Source organism: Vulpes lagopus, chromosome 11, assembly GCF_018345385.1.
Source record: "Vulpes lagopus strain Blue_001 chromosome 11, ASM1834538v1, whole genome shotgun sequence".
NCBI lineage: Eukaryota > Metazoa > Chordata > Mammalia > Carnivora > Canidae > Vulpes > Vulpes lagopus.
Genome location: NC_054834.1, coordinates 63096796 through 63116658, shown reverse-complemented (window position 1 = coordinate 63116658; position 19863 = coordinate 63096796). Strand labels below are relative to the sequence as shown.

General features: G+C 46.4%; 1 protein-coding gene across 1 annotated transcript; it reads left to right on the top strand.

Annotated features, from left to right (window-relative positions):
* Positions 1-420: 420 nt before the first annotated feature.
* LRRC55 (leucine rich repeat containing 55) lies at positions 421-11250 on the top strand. The gene is made up of 3 exons (XM_041773570.1): positions 421-704; positions 1641-3177; positions 7082-11250. Exons 2-3 carry the CDS (start codon positions 2457-2459, stop codon positions 7315-7317), a joined length of 957 nt encoding a protein of 318 aa, XP_041629504.1. The 5' UTR covers positions 421-704; positions 1641-2456; the 3' UTR covers positions 7318-11250.
* Positions 11251-19863: the final 8613 nt, after the last annotated feature.

Genomic DNA, 19863 nt, shown 5'->3' with positions numbered 1-19863 from the left:
TTCCCTTCTGGGCCCTCCTCCATCTCAGGTTCCAGATCCTTACTTTACCCCCACTCCAACCTCTCCCACTGGGCCTTCTTGCGCTCTCTGCCTGCCTGCCTCTCTGCCTTCCCCTTGCCCTGCCCCCTGCCCCCTCCCCCCCCTGCCCGCCTTGCCCTATCACTAGGACCCCTCAGGTGGTTGTGGATTCTGCGACTGCTTCGTTCCAGTCTCTCTCATCTTAGTGGGGTCCATAGCCAGCTCTCCTGTTGCTCAGAGATGTGGAGGCAGTTGCTAAGAGACAGTGAAACGTCAGTACCTGGCCCTCGAGGAAAAAAAGGGAGCGAAAAAGGGAGAGAGGAGGGGGAGAGAGGAAAGGAAGGCGGAGGGAGGGGAAGACCTGGCGGAAGCCACATACCCCAGCAGCCTCAGCACCAGCTGAGTTTCGGGAAGAAGCATTCGGATTCTGTGAACTTTCTTCTAAGCATCCTCTCTCTGATTCCCCTTTTTGAGTAAAAGAAGGGGAACGGCCAGGCACCGGGAGCACAGGACGGGAAACCACGGAGGATGCTGCCCCGGGATCCAGGAGCCATGGAGGAGGAGAGGCCGGGGGAGGGGACGTGCCGGGGAGGCAATCTGTTCTCCTGAAGCAGCGAGCGGGATTCCAGGATGAGGGAGGGAGACCCGTGTCTGCCGCAGATTGATGGCTGTGTCCTTGGAACAGAGTAAGTGGGCCCCTGAGGGCCTCTGGGAGTGGAAGGCGAGACCTTGGGGTTCAGAAAAATGGGTCTGGATAAAGGAACTGGGTGATTTCCCAGTGGGCGGGATTGAGGCTGGAAGTGCTCGGAAGGGAGGCAGTGCCAGATTGAAGGGGTGAGGGAGGACAAGTGAGGACAGCCAGGGGCCACGGAGGATGCAGGCTGCGGGGGCCACCAGGGATGCGGGTGGACGGCGGGGCTGAGACACCGGGTGTGTCATCGTGCTGTCTCTCTGCCTGACCGAATGTGGGCGTGGGCTCACAGTGGGGGGCAGAGTGGGGTGCTTGTAGAAGGGGCACTAGCATTAGGGGTATGCATGGGGGTGAAAAATGGGGGGGCAGTCTGAACAGGGGGCTCTGCAGGAGTGCGTGTACAGAAGGCAGCTGGGCAGAAAACTGGGAGGTGTGAGCCCAGAGCAGGGCAAAATGTGGGGGGAATCACAGGAGAACAATGTGTGCATGTGGGTGTGTGTGTGTGAGAGAAAGAGAGAGAAAGGGAGAGAGGAGAGAGAGAGAGAGAGAGAGAGATGAGGGAGAGGGCGAGGGAGGGAGAGCGGAGTGCTAACCGCGTCTGAAAGGGCTATGCAAACGACCAGATGAGTGTGCCTGTGCATATTTTCTTAGAGTTGTTCAAGGGTGGGGTGTTTGATGCTGAGGGGCAAGGCTAGGAGGAGAAGCAAACACATCTCCCCCAGGGACAGAACCCCCGAGGAGGACAGGCGACCACACGGGAGGGTGGGGTCTCTCCGACCCTGCCCGCAGCACCTGACCCACAGTATGCAGAGGACTCAGTTAGAAGCAGGGAAGACGTAGGGGCAGGGAACCAAGGGGGGCTGCAGGGAGGAGGGGGGGGGGCGGGTAGAGGGCTGAGCGGTCTCTGCCTGAGTGCTTTCCTTGTTGACAGAGGAAATTCTGTCCCGGCCTGCTGAACACAGAGCCCGGCGGGGAGAGCGGCCCCGGCTCAGGACAAGTCGCCAAAGCTGTCCTAGCTGCCCAACTCCTGCACCACCAGGACATATGGCTCTTTCCAGACTTGGCAGCCGACAGCGGGTGTCACTCGGGTCCTCCCCAACCTGGGAAAAGAAGAGCCTCCTTGGGGATTTCAGTAGATGCTGAGGCTGAGGACTCGGGCTTTCAGGAAGCCCATGGGGACCCACCCCCCGCCGGGCTCCCTTCCCAAAACACCCGCCCCAGGACCCCCTTGGACTCGAGTCCCGTAAGCTACCAGAAAGAATGGCTTCTGAGACTTCCCATGCTGGAGACTTGGCCTCCTAGTTGGTCCCAGACGTGAGACAGGGCTCAGGGTTTTTCGATGCCCCAGGACCTTCAACAGACACCTTTCATGTCCTTCCCCCCACCCACCAGCACCACCTCTCCAACATAGTACAGAGAGGAAGCACCCAGCAGTCATGGGTGAGAGGAACACAGATCTACAAGGACCCTTCCACATCCACGACCTGCTAGCAGCAGGTCCAGCCTCATCCTCAGCTCCTTCCTCTCCCAAGTCTTGATCATCTTCTCAGATCCTGAGGGACCTCAGCTGGATTGATTGGCCCCTGGGCTCCAAAGGGTACTCCCTGTGGATCTCACCTAGGGAGCCCTCTGGTGCTTAGAGGCTCTGGGCAAAGGCTTGAGCCATGATACCACGTGCCCAGAAGCCCCACCTTCCAGGACTCTGGCCCTGATGTAGCTGTCGTTCGGAGGCACTGACTCTTGCTTCATGGACACGGCCTCAGCCCCAGTGGGCTCCCTACAGCACTGCTGTTGCCAGCTGCCTGAGATGGGTGACACCTGGTCCCAGCTGCCCTGGCCTGGGCCCCCCCACCCGGCCGTGCTGCTGGTCTCCCTCCTCTTGGCAGCCGGGGTGATGCACTCGGATGCCGGCACCAGCTGCCCGGTCCTCTGTACGTGCCATAACCAGGTGGTAGACTGCAGCAGCCAACGGCTGTTCTCCGTGCCCCCAGACCTGCCGATGGACACCCGCAACCTCAGCCTGGCCCATAACCGCATCGCGGCCGTGCCGCCCGGCTACCTCACGTGCTACATGGAGCTCCGGGTGCTGGATCTGCGCAACAACTCCCTGATGGAGCTGCCCCCAGGCCTCTTCCTGCACGCCAAGCGCTTGGCACACCTAGATCTGAGCTACAACAACCTCAGCCACGTGCCAGCTGATATGTTCCAGGAAGCTCACGGCCTCGTGCACATTGACCTGAGCCACAACCCATGGCTGCGCAGGGTGCACCCCCAGGCCTTCCAGGGCCTGGTGCAGCTCCGAGACCTGGACCTCAGCTACGGGGGCCTTGCCTTCCTCAGCCTCGAGGCCCTGGAGGGCCTGCCAGGGCTGGTGACCCTGCAGATCGGCGGCAACCCCTGGGTGTGCGGCTGCACTATGGAGCCGCTGCTGAAGTGGCTGCGGAACCGGATCCAGCGCTGCACAGCGGGTAAGGCAGGTGGGCAGGAACTGGGCAGCCCGGGGGACAGGGGGGCTTGCCTCACTGCAAGCAAAGGCTCCAAAAAACAGGGAGGGACTGCGAGCTCTTTGGACCAGCACGTGCCCTGATCTGTGCTGGCCTCTGCGTGCACCGGCCCGCTCACTTTATCCATGCAGCCCTTGCTGTGTATGCTGGGCGCCAGGGGCCATTCATGAATGACACACACCCCGCCCTTGCCTCTGTGGTGCTTAGGACCTAATGAGGCAGACAGATAGTAAGCAAGACTAGCTAGTAATAGACAGTGGGTCCTGAGCTTTCATCAGGACCTAAGAGCTCAGCACGCATTATTTACCCCTACTTCTATGACCTCCATTTTGCTGGTGAAGAAACTGAAATCTAGAACAATGAAAAGACTTGCCCAGGGTCACTCATTTAGAGAGTATCGGGGCCATGGATAAAACCCAAGCTGATTTGACTTCCAAGCTCTGTTCTACTCAGCCAGGCTGCTTTTTAAGTGTTGTAAGTGCTGGGAAAACTCAAAGAAATAGAAATGCTTAATACTCTTTTAGTACTGACGATCTTCCAGTTACTATTATGCTTTATCCTAAGCATATTTCCTATTTAGCTCATCTCATCCTCATAAGAACCATGATGAGACCTACACACACACCCACTACTCTATAGAGAAGGAAACCAAGGCACAGAGAGGTTCAGTAGCTTACCCAAAGCAACACAGCTGTTAAGTGTGGGAGTCAGAATTCAAACCCTGGCAGTCTGGCCACCTTCTGGCTATATCCTGAAGAGTCAGGTCCAAAGCTAACACAAGGAGGCAGGGTCTGAGTTCTGACTGGCCAAAGGGGCTCGGCAGAGCTCCTCAAGGTTTGGGCAATGGATGTGGCAATTTGACCAACCAATCTCAACTGAGGGCGCACTGGAAACTGAAGGAGCCTGGAATCACACAGGCCTGATGGGCTCTAGCCTCACTTGGCGGCAGGCAATGTTTAGTTGTTGTGCCTAGCCATCAGCTCTTGCGTGGCCACTGAGCCTTGGCACCAGCCCACAGCAGCAGAACAACAGGAAATAATTGGAGGACCATCTCAGGGGCTTTCCCAGAGCCTGGCTCAGAGTGTGTTCAGAAAGAGCGATGCTGAATGAGGTAGGAGGGGGAGGAGGACTGAGTGGGGAGCCCAGAACCAAAATAGTTTGGGGGGGCTGTGGGTCACGATTCCACTGTTTCTACACAGCTGTGGGAGGAAATTCTCTGGGACCAAAATAGCTGGGGACAGAGATGGGGCAATGCTAGGGGGCATGAGGGGGAGGCTGCTTGGAGCAATCTGCCCACCTGCCCACCCTTTGCAGGCTGCATACTCTCTCCTCTCTCCTGTGCACTAAGGACAAAGAGGGTACTCTGGAGCACAGCCTCCACCACACCAGGGGGCCCGCTCTTTTCTGTGATCTCTGAGGCCCCCGCTGCCCTTCAGAAGAAGCACAACCTCCCAGAGAACAGGAGAGGGGTCCGAGATCCCATCTGTGCAGCCTCATGACAGTGCAGATGAGCTCCAAAGAGGGAAAGTAACTGTCCAGTGGCCACAACTAGAAACATAGGTTCCCTGTTCTCTGCAGAACGTACTTTTCACCACATCACACTCTCCAGGATATTTCCTCTTGGGTGGAAAGAACTTGCCAGTGTGGGTAAGACTAGGCAATCCTTTTTCCTATGTCACCTTTTTTTCTTCCACTATTATCCATGTTTTTTTTGACAAATCCCAACAAAGAGGGACATAAGAGTGCCCTTGGGATATAACTCAGCCTCAAGACTGGTCTCTTGACCTACTAGAGGGCTTCAGCAGCCCTTAGGCTCTGATTTTGAATTCATTCGGGATCCTGCCAGCTGCACTCAGAGCCTCTTCTGCTGGGGCTCAGTTCCCCCACATTCCCCAGCTTCACATTATCTTGCCACCACCTCAGTCATGCACACAGTAGACTTTGGAGTTCAGCATCTTCAGTTCCAAGAGGAGAGCCCTTGATGCTCAACTCCAGACGTGATCTTGTCCTGAGCAGGGTCTGGAGTGCTGTGCATGTGGCCTACAGGGACCCCTCCACCTGGAGTTTGGAGAGATTGCATCTTCTTCCTAAAACCGACTCCTCATTTCTGAGGAGAATGAAGTTCATCCACTTGTCAAAGGGGTCAACTAAAATCAATCATCTTATTCTTTGCTCTCAAAAACCATAGAATGAATAAATAGCATTTATGCACCACCTAATTTAGAAAACTTCTTCACATTGACTCTCTTAGACAATTTAGGTTGAATGATCCCCTTCTTATGGAGGGAGAGCACAAGAGCCAGAAAGGTCAAAAAAGACTTGCCCAAGGTGAAAACTTTATTAATATTTATCTACTGAACAAAGGAATGGCTGCCGGCTGAAAAGCTGGTGGTTGGCACTTTTTGGCAGAATTATTCCCTGACACCACTCTCATCTCCAAGGCAGGACCCTCACTGACCTGTCCAGGGAGACCAGCTTAGGATAATAATAAAAGCACACACTTACATAGTACTTATTATCCAGCAAGAATGTATTATTTACATATGTTAACTCATTGAGTTCTCACTACAACCCAATAAAATAGACACTATTTTATAGATGAAAAAAGCAATACACACAGAGGTTAAGTAACTCATCCACAATCACACACCTAGTGTGAAGTAGAAAGAGGATTTGAACCCAGAACAGTATCTTCAGAGCCCATATTCCTAACCCTATACTCTACATACCTGGAAAAGCCACATGGGATAATAGAAAGACCCAATGCTTCAGAGTTGGAAGCATCCATCCACACATTCATTTAACAAAGTCTCATTGAGCACTTTCATAAAGAGGAAATTATTCAGAGACTAGGGACATCATGGGAAAAACTTATATTTAAGGGAGAGGAGACTGATAATAAACTATGAGACATGATAAATATGATGGAGAAAAATTCTTTTTTAAAAAAGATTATTTATTCATGAGAGACACAGAGAGGGAGGCAGAAACATAAGCAGAGGGAAAAGCAGGCTCCCCGTGGGAAGCCCAATGCAGGACTCAATACCAAGACCCAGGGATCATGCCCCAAGCCAAAGGCAGATGCTCAACCAGTGAGCCACCCAGGTGCCCAAGATAATGGAGAAAAATTAAGCAGAGTAGAGAAGTAGAGAATACCCAGAGAAAGGTAGTGTGGTATTATTATGTTATATAGAATGATTTAGAAAGACCCCATTAATAAGGTGATATTTGAGCAGAGTCCTCAAGGAAGCAAGAGATGGAGATGTGCTAGGATTCAGGAGATAAATGAGACAAATACAACGGCACCTTCTCTCCACCCTGAAAAGGGACATGCTCACGGTGATGGAAGAATGATCAAAAAGGGTGGGTGGATTGAAGCAGAGTGAACAAGGAGTAGAGGGAAAAAGACGAGAAGAGTCCTTGGACATGGTAAGGACCTTGGCTTTCATTCCATGGGAAGGTAAGAAGTCAAGGGAGGGTTTCAAGCTCAGAGTACATGACAGGACTTCAGATATTCAGCCACCTGCATCAAGATGGTTTAAAAGCAGAAGCTAGAAAACAGTTAGGAGGCTATTGTAAGATAACATAATGTGCCACGAAAGCTCCAGATCTACCATCAGTAGTGACAATTGGACTAGAGACAAGTTACTAAACTCTCTGAGCATCGATGTCCACAACTATAAAAGCAGGTATAAAAATACTTGATTCAAGGGCTATTGATGAGAGCAAATAAGGTAAGTAAAATTTTTGATACATAGAAGAAACTCAATTTAAAAAAAAAAATCAACTTCTCTTGGGAGAGGTAAGGAGCTATCCATTCCACTTCCTCTCTTCCAGCCCCTCACCACTCCTGGGTTCTGTGTTGCAGATTCTCAGCTAGCTGAGTGCCGAGGCCCCCCTGAAGTCGAGGGCGCCCCACTCTTCTCACTCACTGAGGAGAGCTTCAAGGCCTGCCACCTGACCCTGACCCTGGATGATTACCTCTTCATTGCATTTGTGGGCTTCGTGGTCTCCATTGCCTCCGTGGCCACCAACTTCCTCCTCGGCATCACAGCCAACTGCTGCCACCGTTGGAGCAAGGCCAGTGAAGAGGAAGAGATTTGATGTGGGCTCCTGGTGTCCCTCCATGCTGCTGGCCACCACTGCTGCTGACCACCAGACACTGCTCACTCTGGCTCATGGTGCGCCGGCCACCTCTGTCATGACCCAAACAAGGTCAGGAAACTATCTTTGTGTGAGCTTCAACTGTGGGCCAGACACTGTGCCAGAACTGGAAATGTCAGGTGACTCTGACCTAGTCCCTGCCCCCAAGGCTCTTACCTCTAATGGAAGAGAGAGATTCAAAAACTATTCCCTTTAAGACAATTTGTCAGCACTCTCAGAGGAGTTATGAAAGCCCAGAGGAGGGATCATCAACTGTGCCTAGGAAAGTCCAAGAGAATTACAAGAATGGAGGCAATTTGTGAACTGAGTCATCAAAAATTGTCTGCTTTGTCAACTAGATAAAGAAGGGTGGACATGAGCAAATGACAGAGGCCAGATCATGCATGGTGTGTGAGAACGGAGACTAATCCTTGTAACTTAAGTACATAGCAGGTGTGGCACAGGACCAAAACTTCCCTCTGACACCGAATCTTTCAACTCCTGGAGTTGCTTACCACTGCCTCCAAAGGGAGAGAACACCTCCATGCCAGCTCCTGAGGCCTCCTCCTGCCAGAAGTTACCAGATAAGACCACCTCCTAAGGACTGCCCCTCATACTACATCCATCAATTGCAGCCTACCAGTGAGGTCCCAGGTACCAAGTGGAGGTATCTAATCTTCTCCTGCTCTCTCTCAGGCTTTGGCTTCAGAAGAGGGAAGCAGGAGGACCAGCAATGGGGCAGCAAGAGTCCTGGCACCCTGGAACTCCTAATTTTGTGACTGTTCTTGCCACGGTGCTCATGCCAAAGGATCTCACCAGGAAAGTGCACTGTAGCATGAGAGTAGCCAAGACTGATGGAAGAAAAGGCCACCAGAGTTGTGACTATAGGAGGATTTTCTCTTTCTTCCAAGAAATTCACCCATTTAAGCATCAGGGTATGAGAGCTATTAATTACCAAGCACTTGCCAGTGTCAGACACTGTGATATGCTCTCTCCACAGGCAATTCTCTTTAATGCACATATCAATCTTGTGAGGTAAGCATTGTTGTTCCCATTGTATAGATGAGGGAATGAAGGTTCAAAGAGAGTTTAAAGTCACATGTTGCTTAACAAGCAAAATAAAGTCTGTGCTCTTTCTATCCTATCCAAGCCGGAGAACACCACAGTTCCCTCTAAAGTTATATAAGTTCAAATTAAAGTAGTGTTGATGAATAAGTGCTCCCAATGATGGCTAGGCTCTCTTCTGGGCACTTTTAAATCTACTGACTCTCCTATTTCAATTCTCACAGCAACACTGCCTGGTGGTCTTTATTATTTCCATTTTACAGTTGAATTAATTGTAGAGAGCTGAGTATCTTACCCAAGGCTATCTGGGTAAACTCTAGAAGGAAGGTGATAGGCAGCTCCATTCAGGGAAATCGTGTCTAATCAGTCATCACAAATCAAGTTAACTTCATGTGCAAAGCGCTATTATCATCATTGCTGCTGTTAACTCCATCTTCATCATCAGCTTCCTCAGATCCTTCCCTGTATTTGTTCAGCACTGGACAGCTCCTAACAGGCTGTTCAGCGTCATCTTGACTTTTCACAACCCTAAGTGGGAGACAAACCAAACATAATTACTCCTATTCTGAAGAATGGAAAATAGAGACTCAAGAGCAGGTGTGACTTGCCAAAGCAGAAAAGTTGAGACTCAACTTCAACTTGGCTCTCTCTCCAGCTTTCCCAGGTGCTTGGGGAAGAGAATGGCCAAGATGGCAGGGTAGTGGGGCTCTTGGATTCAGCAGCCATGAACATCCAGTAGATCAGCTAAATAAAATGCAGCAAAATCCAGCTGCTGCACAGATTTCGATGTGCTCAGAGTAGAGCAAATCACAGCCTCTGAAACATAGAAGCAGCACAAATAACACCTGAATAGGAGTCATCTGCCTTGCAAAGTGTAAATAACACATTAGAACTAGTGGCCATGGTGGTAGTCATACAAAAAAAAATTATTTGGGAAACAAGAGAGGAAGTTGTGCTAACCCCTCCTACTCAAGCCCTGCTGTGTTGTGTTGCAAGTGATACAAAGGGTGCAAGAGAACTGTGGGGTGAGAACCTCAGCAGGATAGGAGAAGAAATTAAGGCACAGTCCAAAATGTTGGTAAGGTTGGCCAGGATAAAGATTAAAACAGGGGCTTTCTACATTGCCCCCCAGCTCCAACAATGTTGCATCACCCCATCCTCCTGAGAGAAGAATAAAGGAAAAAAAGCATGTCAACTTCCAAGAAGTCTTCCCTTACTCATGCTTCCCTGAGCTAGTCAACCAAACGAGCACCTAGAAACTTTGCTAGACCTGGGGTACTTGAAATTTGTATCCCCTACATCTCACTAATAACATTTGTGCAAGATCCTGCTCCTGTGGCATCTGGAGTAGAACTGTGCCTGCTGTCCTCTTCCATGATACCCAGGCTACTCTTCAACAGTCAAGCTAACAGCCTAATATATTTGGAGAGGAACTTTTAGAAATAGTCTCGACACAAATAGCTAAGCCTCCCATAGAGGGACACCATATACATCTATTATAATCTCCTAGAGACTCTTATTTACTGAAATATAGTTAATATATTTTAAGATATGTACCTTTTTGCATAGAACTAGAATGAAACAAGACACCTAATACCCCCTTGAATTCAAATGTCCTTTCTAATAAGACTATTTGTCCCCATTAATGGCAAATTTTTCTGAGTAAGATACATGACATTTAAAGAACAGATTCTTCTCCAGCAGCTAGAAGGTCCCCAGTTAGCTAAAGCACAATAATAAAACTTCTCACCTGCCAAGGAATTCCATGTCTCCCATCACCACCACCCTCTTGTGCAGGCTATCAGAACCAAGCTTCTAGAAGCACACCTCTCTAGAGGTAATATAACTGCCCTAGTTGTAAATGTTCACACAATCCTGCTGACCAAGAAACCATGAAGATATTCCTACAAGCCTTGAATAAGTTTTTTCAGACTAGTTAACGTGTAAATATTGGGGCATCTCTGAGGCAATGTGTCTGTTCATGAGGTTCCATGAATGTTGGGTATCTACTGATATGGGGCCAACCTCTCTGGAACTTGAGTTCAATTCTCTGACACAGTATACTCAGCCATCTGTTCATTGCATCACTTGGTACACTAAGTGGAATCCCATTAGGTTTGGGTTAGGGATCACTGCTCAGAAAAATATAAAAAGAGATAAATGTGTGGCTGAGGCAACCTAGCAACAGCCTGACTGCTTCCCTCCATTCTCTATCTCTCAGAGATTTGTCTTTATCACAGAAGCTTCCTTTATGCTGGGCCAGAGGATATCAAAGTTTAGCTAACCAACAGTGCTATGATAGTGCACCAAGAAAATTGTTCTTTAGCAAAGACCCCAATCTGTACCACACCACTCTGGACCAGTTGATTCCGGTCACCAACAGACAAATCCTCACCTGTTTCTCCATTCCAATAGGAAGTACCGGGAAATTCTGCAGAAATAGGTCCCCAGAGTTGCTATAGAGTTTGCTAGCTCTTTTCAAGGAAGATGGCATATGGTTTGAATAGCCCAAGAAAGACATTTCTCTTCAACCATCAGGAAACACCTATAGCCTCCATTTTCCTTATAGATGTTTTTGTGGATATTGCTCTGACATCCTTTTCAGCTCTAGAAGAGTATAAGGAGACATCTTTGCCCATTTCTCAGAAGAACAATTTCCCAAAGCTAGAGAATCTTGTCTGCTCTACCCACCTCAGGGGAGGCAAAAGGGAGATGAAGGAGGCAAGTTGCAAAGTCCTATGTAAATCACCACCATGTTTTGCCACAGCTTTGGGTGGAGAGCTCTGGATTCACTGAGCTCTCAGTTTTTCTAAGCTATTGTCCTGTGGAATGCTGATGTCTGTGGGTGGGAGGGTTAGGGAGGGATGGGGAAAGGGAAGATGCCAACCTTTGTATGGAGATGATTTTATAACCATGCACTTTTGTAACTGTGAAGAATTTTTCATAAATGTACATTAATAATAAAGAGTGTATAGTTTAACAAATTCTCTAAGGAGTTATGAAGAGGAGGGGGGAGGCAGGGAAAGAAAAAGAGAGAGAAGAACTAGGCAGAAACAGAGGATGTGTGCCAAAATATACACACAAAAGGTCTATGGGGAGGGAGTAGATGGGAATAATTAGGAGATGTGCCAACCATGGAGGGGCATGTGTGGGAGTAGAAGGAACATCACAGAAGCATATTTCTACCAGGCAAAAAAGAATACGCGTGTGTCTGTATGCACACACCCCTATGTGTAGGCATATTTTGGTGCCTGAAATTACACAAAGAGGAGAGCATATGTCTTATACATGTTGGTGTTTGCAGCTTGGGTCATCTATAAAACATGCCAAGGCAAGTGGGTGTGCCTGCCTAATTAGTATCACTAAGGAGCATGTGCCAGGGAGATGGTCCACACCAGCTGTGTGGGCATAAGGACCCTATCTTAGGCATACAGGTAAAACAGGCATCTAAAGGCATAGTGTAGGGGCTAGAGGATGCCATCACTAGTATAGATTCAGTCTCTGTTCTCATAGGTTAATAAAGAAGGGAAGGGATTTTCGACCTCTTAGGTCTTGCAAATGTGACCTACACACCATTGGAAATGAGATGGTTGGGCAGTGTACCCCGGGGAAAGGGACCCAAAAAAGGAGCAAAGTGTACTTCTATAAGTACAATGGCAGGGGACGTGGCTCTGAGCAGGAAGTGATCCAAGCAGGAAATGGCTCTAAACAGGAAGTGGTTCCTTCCACCAATAAGGATTTTCGCCTTCCTATATGCCTCCCACTCCACTTGCCACAGGGCATGGACAAACACTGCACTCGGAGAATAAAGCCACTAACAGGAACACAGATACTGACTCAGAGCACTCACACAGAAAGACAAAGAACACGCCTAACCATAACCAATGTTTTCTAAAGTAGGTTGGAGAGATGCAAAACCTTTTCTCTTAAAATCAAGTACTTAATAGAGACTACACTGAACAAGTGCAAAATTAAGCATAAGAGTTATGGAATGAGCAGGTATCTCACAGAAGTCCAGACCTTGTATATTTTGTTCAATGCTGACCCTATGCCAGGTGTATACCTAACAACTTATAATGTAGACAATCATGATGATATAAGTTTATTGAGCGTGTACTAGGTGCCAGATGCTGTGCTGATCACTGTATATGGATTGATTCACTTAATTCTCACAACAATCCAAGATAGGTACTATTATTATTCCCATCTACAGATAAGGGAACTGATGCTCAAACACATTAATACATGCCCAAAATCACACACCTAGTAAGTAGTAGATTTGGGTTTAGGCATTTCATAATTCCTGGGGACTAACTGACTTCAGGGGACAAGAACCCCCAAAAGACATAGATAAAATCCAGTCTCAATCAGAAGTCAGTTTTAGCCACAGAGGTCATCTATAATCATCTGGTGAAACAAAATTGTAGGGTAATAGGTAACACTGACACATATATCCTGTATGTTTCATTGCATAGAGCTTTGATTATCACATTGATCAAGCCTAATTGTGATAATAGATGATCCCAAAATCTCAATAGAAGAAAGATTTGTTTCCTGGGTTAACTTAATGAAGCTTTTTTTTTTTCCTGCTCACGTCACATACTAATGCATGTCATAGGCTTTGCCCACCATGAGTTATTCCTTCCATCTATTGGCTCTGCCATCCCGGAGGCTACACAGTCCTCCACTGGATCCTCCGCAGTGGAGCAGAGCTCAAGAGATATTTTGGAGGGTCTAACCTGGAAGTACATCAATTCCAACCATATTTCACCGGCCTGAACTCAGTCCCATGGCTCCATTTAATTTCAAGGGAGTAAACTAGTATGTACCTAGAAGGCAAAGGAAACAAGGCTGGAGAAACCCCACCAATCTATAACACCATCTGCTCTGCTGGTCACCAAATACCTGTCATTCAGTTTTCCTCCCACACATATCTTAGACTGTTGCCGCATCCAGCTCAAAGCTCAGGATCACCAGTGGTGCAGTACTCTCCACTGGGCCTCCTGTGGCCCAATGTCCCATGAGCTAAAAAGGAAAGTTACCACCCACCCGTCCACTTACACCTGCCCAATATACAATGGTGGCCCAAGAACAGCATAGCAGCAAACTAAAACCCTTGTATAGAGAGTGAGAAACAAAAACACACAGCAGTCATGATCTATAGCAATTCTAAAATTTTAGTGGAGAGCATTATGAAGAGCTCAGATCAAGCTGCTTTATTAGTTGTGAACCCTGATTTCTGGTAAGAACTCCTTTGTCAGTCATTCTCTGTAGCTTCTGACTCTTCCCTCTCCCTTTTCCATTATCCACCACAGTCATATCTAAAGTGGGTACTGGGGAACATGCCCTCTTTGGGAGTTGCCCATCTTCTTTAACTAGATTCCTGCTGGTGCAAGCATGCTGGCTTGAAATTTGTGTTAGGTCTCAATGGTCAAATTTTTGAATCCAGGTTTCTAGTTTCTTAGCAATTTACTTCTTACATTGGTAGACTTTTATTCTATCTGCTTCCACTAAGTTCCGGATTTCAGTACAAACACAAAGCTCTTTCCTAAAAGGTGTTTTCAAGCTGACCTTGATTACTTGCTTTCTCTTCCCTGGTGTCTTCTCTCTTAATGGTAACCTTGAAATTATCTGAAATAATACATAAGAACATTCATATTCATAATTGTTTCTCTTTGGCCAAGTTAATTTAACTGGAAAATTTCCATGGGCCTGTTGCTCAAGGCCTTTTCCAACTTTATCTCTAATAATTTAGGTCTAGAAACAGCTTTTTCAATTTTTAATGCTCCAATTTTTTTATTCTCTCTCTTCCTTTTCATTTCTACTTACAAACTGCTTTAATATTAGTTATAACATTAGAAACCTGACTTGGATCAATTTGGGCTGAAACCAAAAGTGTTTGAAGCACACAGACAATAATGCAACACGAACTCAGGAAAGGAAAAGCCTCCCCATTGAAATGATCATTGTGATGAGAGGTAAGGAAACTGAGAAAAAACATGACCAAGCTAAAGAGTTGGCCTATGCATTCAGAGATCAGAATGTCTACCAGAAATCACTGCTGCAGGATAGGTTTTTCGTTGGAGGAATAGCAGGGAGTGATCGGAAAGAGCTGCTACCCATGAATGGTGGTTAGGAGGTTACCCATGAAGAAAATGTGGGCTACTTTGTGTTGTTGGGCATTACCCCTAGCCCACTCACCACAGAAGGCAGAGATCATAGATTTGAAAAGCCACTACAAAAGAATTATGAAAAAATTATTATCAAATGTGTTTCCCACCCTGCACCCCCCAGTTTTACACTTAGCTCATGGAATCTTTTGGGAGTAAACAGCGTGGAACTCTAGAAAATACATAATAATGTGGCTGATTTTTACAAAACAGGGGGTTCTATTTCTATAGCTAAACCAGTATTCAAAGGGGAAAGGAGAAAAAATGAGTGGGAAATATCAGAAAGGGAGGCAGAACATGAGAGACTCCTAACTCTGGGAAACGAACTAGGGGGGGTGTTGGAGGGCGGTGGGCAGGGGGTGGGGGTGACTGGGTGACGGGCACTGAGGGGGGCACTTGATGGGATGAGCACTGGGTGTTATTCTATATGTTGACAAATTGAACACCAATAAAAAATAAATTTATTTAAAAAATAAAAAATAAACCAGTATTCAAAAGAAATCCCTGTGTATATAAACGAAAAGCCAAAGCTGTGGAAATGGTTGATATAGGCCTCTTAGCTGGAAGAGTTAGATTCCCATATAAAGACATGGTTTATGCCTTCATTCATTCAAAAATATTGATTACACAGCTCCATATGCTAGGCACATGTTTCACATGCTGACTATATGGCAATGAATAAGATAAAGGCCCTACCCCTTGGTGCTACTCTCTAAATGGGGGTGGCTGTGGGGGAAGGTAGATCTGATGACAAACAAGAAGAATAAATAATTCCAGATGCTGACAAGTGCTGCAAAGAGAATAGAGCAGAAAGAGGGCTGGGGAATGAGGTTAAAAAAGTAGGCCCAGATCAAGTAGGTCCTCATGGACCCTGGTCAGACTTCACATTTAATGTAAATGCCATGGTGACACTGGATAGTTTTAAGCAAGGGAATGATATGCTCTGATTACATTTTCAAAGGTCATTCTGGATGCTATATGGGTAATGCTCAACAGTTGGGAAGGAATGTGAGCTAAGGATCAGGAAGGGGCCTCCTGCATGAGTCTGGTTGAAGTATGTTCTAACAGGTACCAGGATGGGTGGTGGATAAGGAGACAAGCCAAGGATGGACCTTAGAGGCAGAGCCAGTGGGACTCCCTGATGTATTGGATGTGAGGAGAAAGAACAAAGGAGTAATAAAGAATAACTCCTCATCTTTTTTTTTTTAACTTCAGTTAAAAACCAACTCAGCAAGACCCAAGTAGCAGAAAGGCTGTCTTAATTCTATGGAAAAAGAAAAAATATATCAACAGCCAACAACCAGTAAGTCAGAAACCCCTAATGAGTAAGTTAGAAGGAGGAAGGAGGAAGCAGATACACAAACAGATTCATAATGTCAGGAAACAGCCAAACCCAAGAGCCCAGAGATGGTAAAATATATCTGAACAGTCTTGGTTTAAATGCTCTGCATCACTTCCAGGGTCCCAGTAGATGTTAATCCGAACACTGGAGCTTCGGGGACTGAGTTCAAGCCTAGATAATCAGCAGCATTTTTAGAGTACAGATATATTTACATCCACAGTTGAGTGCTAGAGGCAGAGCATCAGTTTAAAGTGATTTCCTAGAAGGAATGTATAAGACTCCCTCAGCTGCAGACAATAAGCAAATCCAGGAAACAAATTATATTTCAGATGGGCCCAGATATGTTTGAAATGGGAATATTACATAGAATCATATAAGGATATATGGGAACAAACAGCTTGTACTCATCTTAGCCAAGGAATGAAATGGTGATGGTAATGAGCCGGGCTTCTCAGGATGATGCTAATACTGTGAACATTCATAACCACCACCAACTTTTGTGCATTTACATTGTACCACACATGCACCAAGCACATTATCTGCAATATCACATTGGTGTTTCCCTGGGAGGCAGCTGCTACTGAGAAATGGAGAACAAAATAAAGAGCATGGACTAGGGAGCCACACTGCCTAAGTTCAAATCCCAGTGCTGCCACTTGGTAGCCATGTGAACATGGACAAGTAACATCACCTCTTTTTGTCTGAATTTTTCTGTTCATTTGAAGGGACAATGGTAGCCACTTCATAGGGACTCTGGAAGGATTAAATGAGTTCCTATATGTAGAAGGCTCAGAGCAGTGCCTGGCACAGAGTGTTATTCAATTAGTGATAGTGACTACTGCTAGCTTCCCTCTTGTACAGAAAGAACTAGGAACTGAGGGATGTTTATGTCACTTGTCTAAATCACACAGCTGAAATGTGAAAAAGTTAAAATCCTCATCTGCCCTCCCAGCCCAGTGTCATATAACAGATAGGTCAAAGTGGCCAGCTGTGACAACTAGGCTCCAAACGTGGAATAATGCCTCCAATATTCACACTCTTGAGTAGACCATTCCCATGTTGGATCTGGACTGGCTCTCTGACTTGATTTAACTAAGGGAAGGTAGCAGAAGGTAGCAAATGCTGAGCCTGTTCCAGACCTAATCCTTAAAAGGACCTGGCAGCTTCTGCTTGTGTGCTCTTTGGAGCTCTGAGCATCCAGGGATTAAGTCTGATCCTTGGAGACGGATGGAGAATCCACATGGAGAGATCACGTGGAGAGAAAAGAGACTCAGGCATTCCAGTGTGCCAGCTGAGCCCAGCCTTCTAGCCAATCCCTCCAGGCACCAGACATTTTAGTAAATCTGTCCTAAACGTTCCAGCCCCAGCCACCCTGTAACCACAGCCCCAAGCAGGACTAGAAAAGCAATTGTCCAAGAAGGCCATTAGCTTGAGGTGGCTTTAATGCCTTAGTCACCTACAAGAGCAAACCAAAAACTAAGCCTGCAATGCCTCAAGTTTAAAAAATGAAAAATCTAAGGACAACCAATCACAAAGAGCCAACTAGTCTTTCCCAAATAAGGAAACCATGAAGCTATAGTCACTCAAATAATTGCTTTGCTTTTACGCCCTCTCCTTACTACTTCCAAGTTGGCACTGCTCTATTCAAATTGACTTTTGCTCAAATAACCTCTTAATTTTTTTGATATGCCACAGTATATCTTTTAACACAACTAACTCATTGTTTTAAGCCTCTTTATTTAGGGCTATTTGTTATGCAGCTATCCACAACCGAAACACCATCCTATAAGGAAAAGACCTACTGAGGACAAAATTGTGTCAGCAACATAAGTTTGAAATACAGAGTAGCTATTTCAACCCAAAAGCAAACTATATAAAGGGTAACAGCACATGCTTCCGGGTCCAACCACTCAAGTGCAACAGCACACCTACCAGGTGGATAAGATACTCAACTTTCACTGACTCATTCTGTCCTCTGTACAATGGGGATGCCACCTGTCTCAAGGCACTGCAGTAGTGATTCTGTGATCTAATCCCTATTAATAAGCTTAGAGTAGTGCCTGGCACTTTATAAGAAATTAGCTACTGCTATTTTTTAATATTAAAAAGATTATTATTAGGGGCACCTGGGTGGCTCAGTGGTTGAGCACCCAATCTGCCTTTGGCTCAGGTTGTGATCCTGGGGTCCTGGGATCGAGTCCTGCATCAGCATCCCTGCAGGGAGCCTGATTCTTCCTCTGCCTATGTCTCTGCCTCTCTCTGTGTCTCTCATAAAGAACTAAATAAAATCTTTAAAAATATAAATATTATAATTATACTAGGTGTGATTAATTTGGCCAATACAAGGAACACATGAAATCCTCAGTCCTAGTTTCTAACTTTTCCAAGAATGACACCACTGGAAATTTGTATCACTTTCCTCTGCTTTAGGAAAGGCTACTGCACAGTACACTAATATTCTATTAACAGAGTTTGACAAGGACACGAGGAATTAATAAAGAGAAGAGCACAACCCATCTCATATTGGTCTTGAAGAGTATTGACATCCCAAGCTACTACTGAAAATGTCATTGTGAAACACATCATGACAGCATGTTTCTCCCCAAAGGAAAAGTCATTTACAACTCAGATGCAAAGTGTTATGTGACTCCTTCCGTGCAAAAAATTTAAAAACCCTGTTCCAGTCCACAATAGTAGAAGAATATGGAGCTCCCAGAGGTGATGCAGCAGCCAAAGGAAGTGCAGATGCAGACACTGGGCCTGTGAATCACAGTGAGAGCAGCTGCACCACACAGTCTCTATTCTGATGAATAGATAAGGGGGTGAGAAGCCTGCCTTACAAATAAAGGTAGTTTCTAGCGATTACTTTAAGCAAATGTTAAATCAGGAAGAAAGCCCCTATAGGAAGAACTACACACTCCAATAGAGATCAGATCTCAAGAGATCTTCACTTTGGTGAAGCAGAGCCGAGCTCTGATATTCGGGCCTCTTAGATACCACATATTGCTTCATCAAAGACATTTCACCAGTTTGAAATCACCCCTTGTTCCAGTACAGATGCTCCCCTTCTGTCGTCTGTGATATACTGATTTCTGGACTTCAGGCCCCCTCTCTCATTATTAGACTCCTGGGATCCTACTTTCCAGAGTTGGTAAAACGAAGGATACAGCCCACTATCTGAATTCCTCCTTAAAAACCTTATTTATTTCTTTCTAAAAGTGCTATGAGTTACCCAGAGAAGCTGGTAATTACAGAAGGCAGCTGCAGGGAAGAAGAAGCAACCCGAGGCTGGAATTCAGCAAACACTTGCTGAGGCCCTTGTGTGGGCAAGGTGATGTTAGAAACATGAAAGAATAACAAAGAGACCAAAGAGACCAGGATCCACACTTCAAATTTTATCTACAGAGCCAAGCATGGGGCTGGGTGTGCAGCTGTTCCACAAATGTTTATTAAACCAAATTAATCTTGCTACTAACTCACAAGTCAATTTCCCTCTCCAGAGCCCAGATGCCACCTCTTATTTTAAAAAATAGTAATAAAAATAAATAAAAGTGGGTTAGAGCAGCTCTTCTCAATCTTCGGTGCGCATAACAATTCCCTGGGGGGTCTTCTCAAGGTGCAGATTCTGTATTAGTAGGCTGGGAAGGGCCTGGGAATTCCATTTCACTGGTCTACAGATCACATTTTGAATGGGAAGGAGTCAGAAGATCTCCCAGGGAAAGATCCTAGACATGTCTGAGAGGTCCTCCAACTCTACGTTTTTTAAGTATGGAAAACACAAGCAATCCTAAGTGTAAAAGGAAGAGGAAGAAAGGCGAAGGGAGCTGAAAGTGGAGCCTGGGGTGGATCCAGGAGGTTAGTAGAGGCTTCTCCCCAGGGCCTGCAGGAAAAGCCCGCTCTTTTGTCACAATACACAAAGCTTTTGGTGTC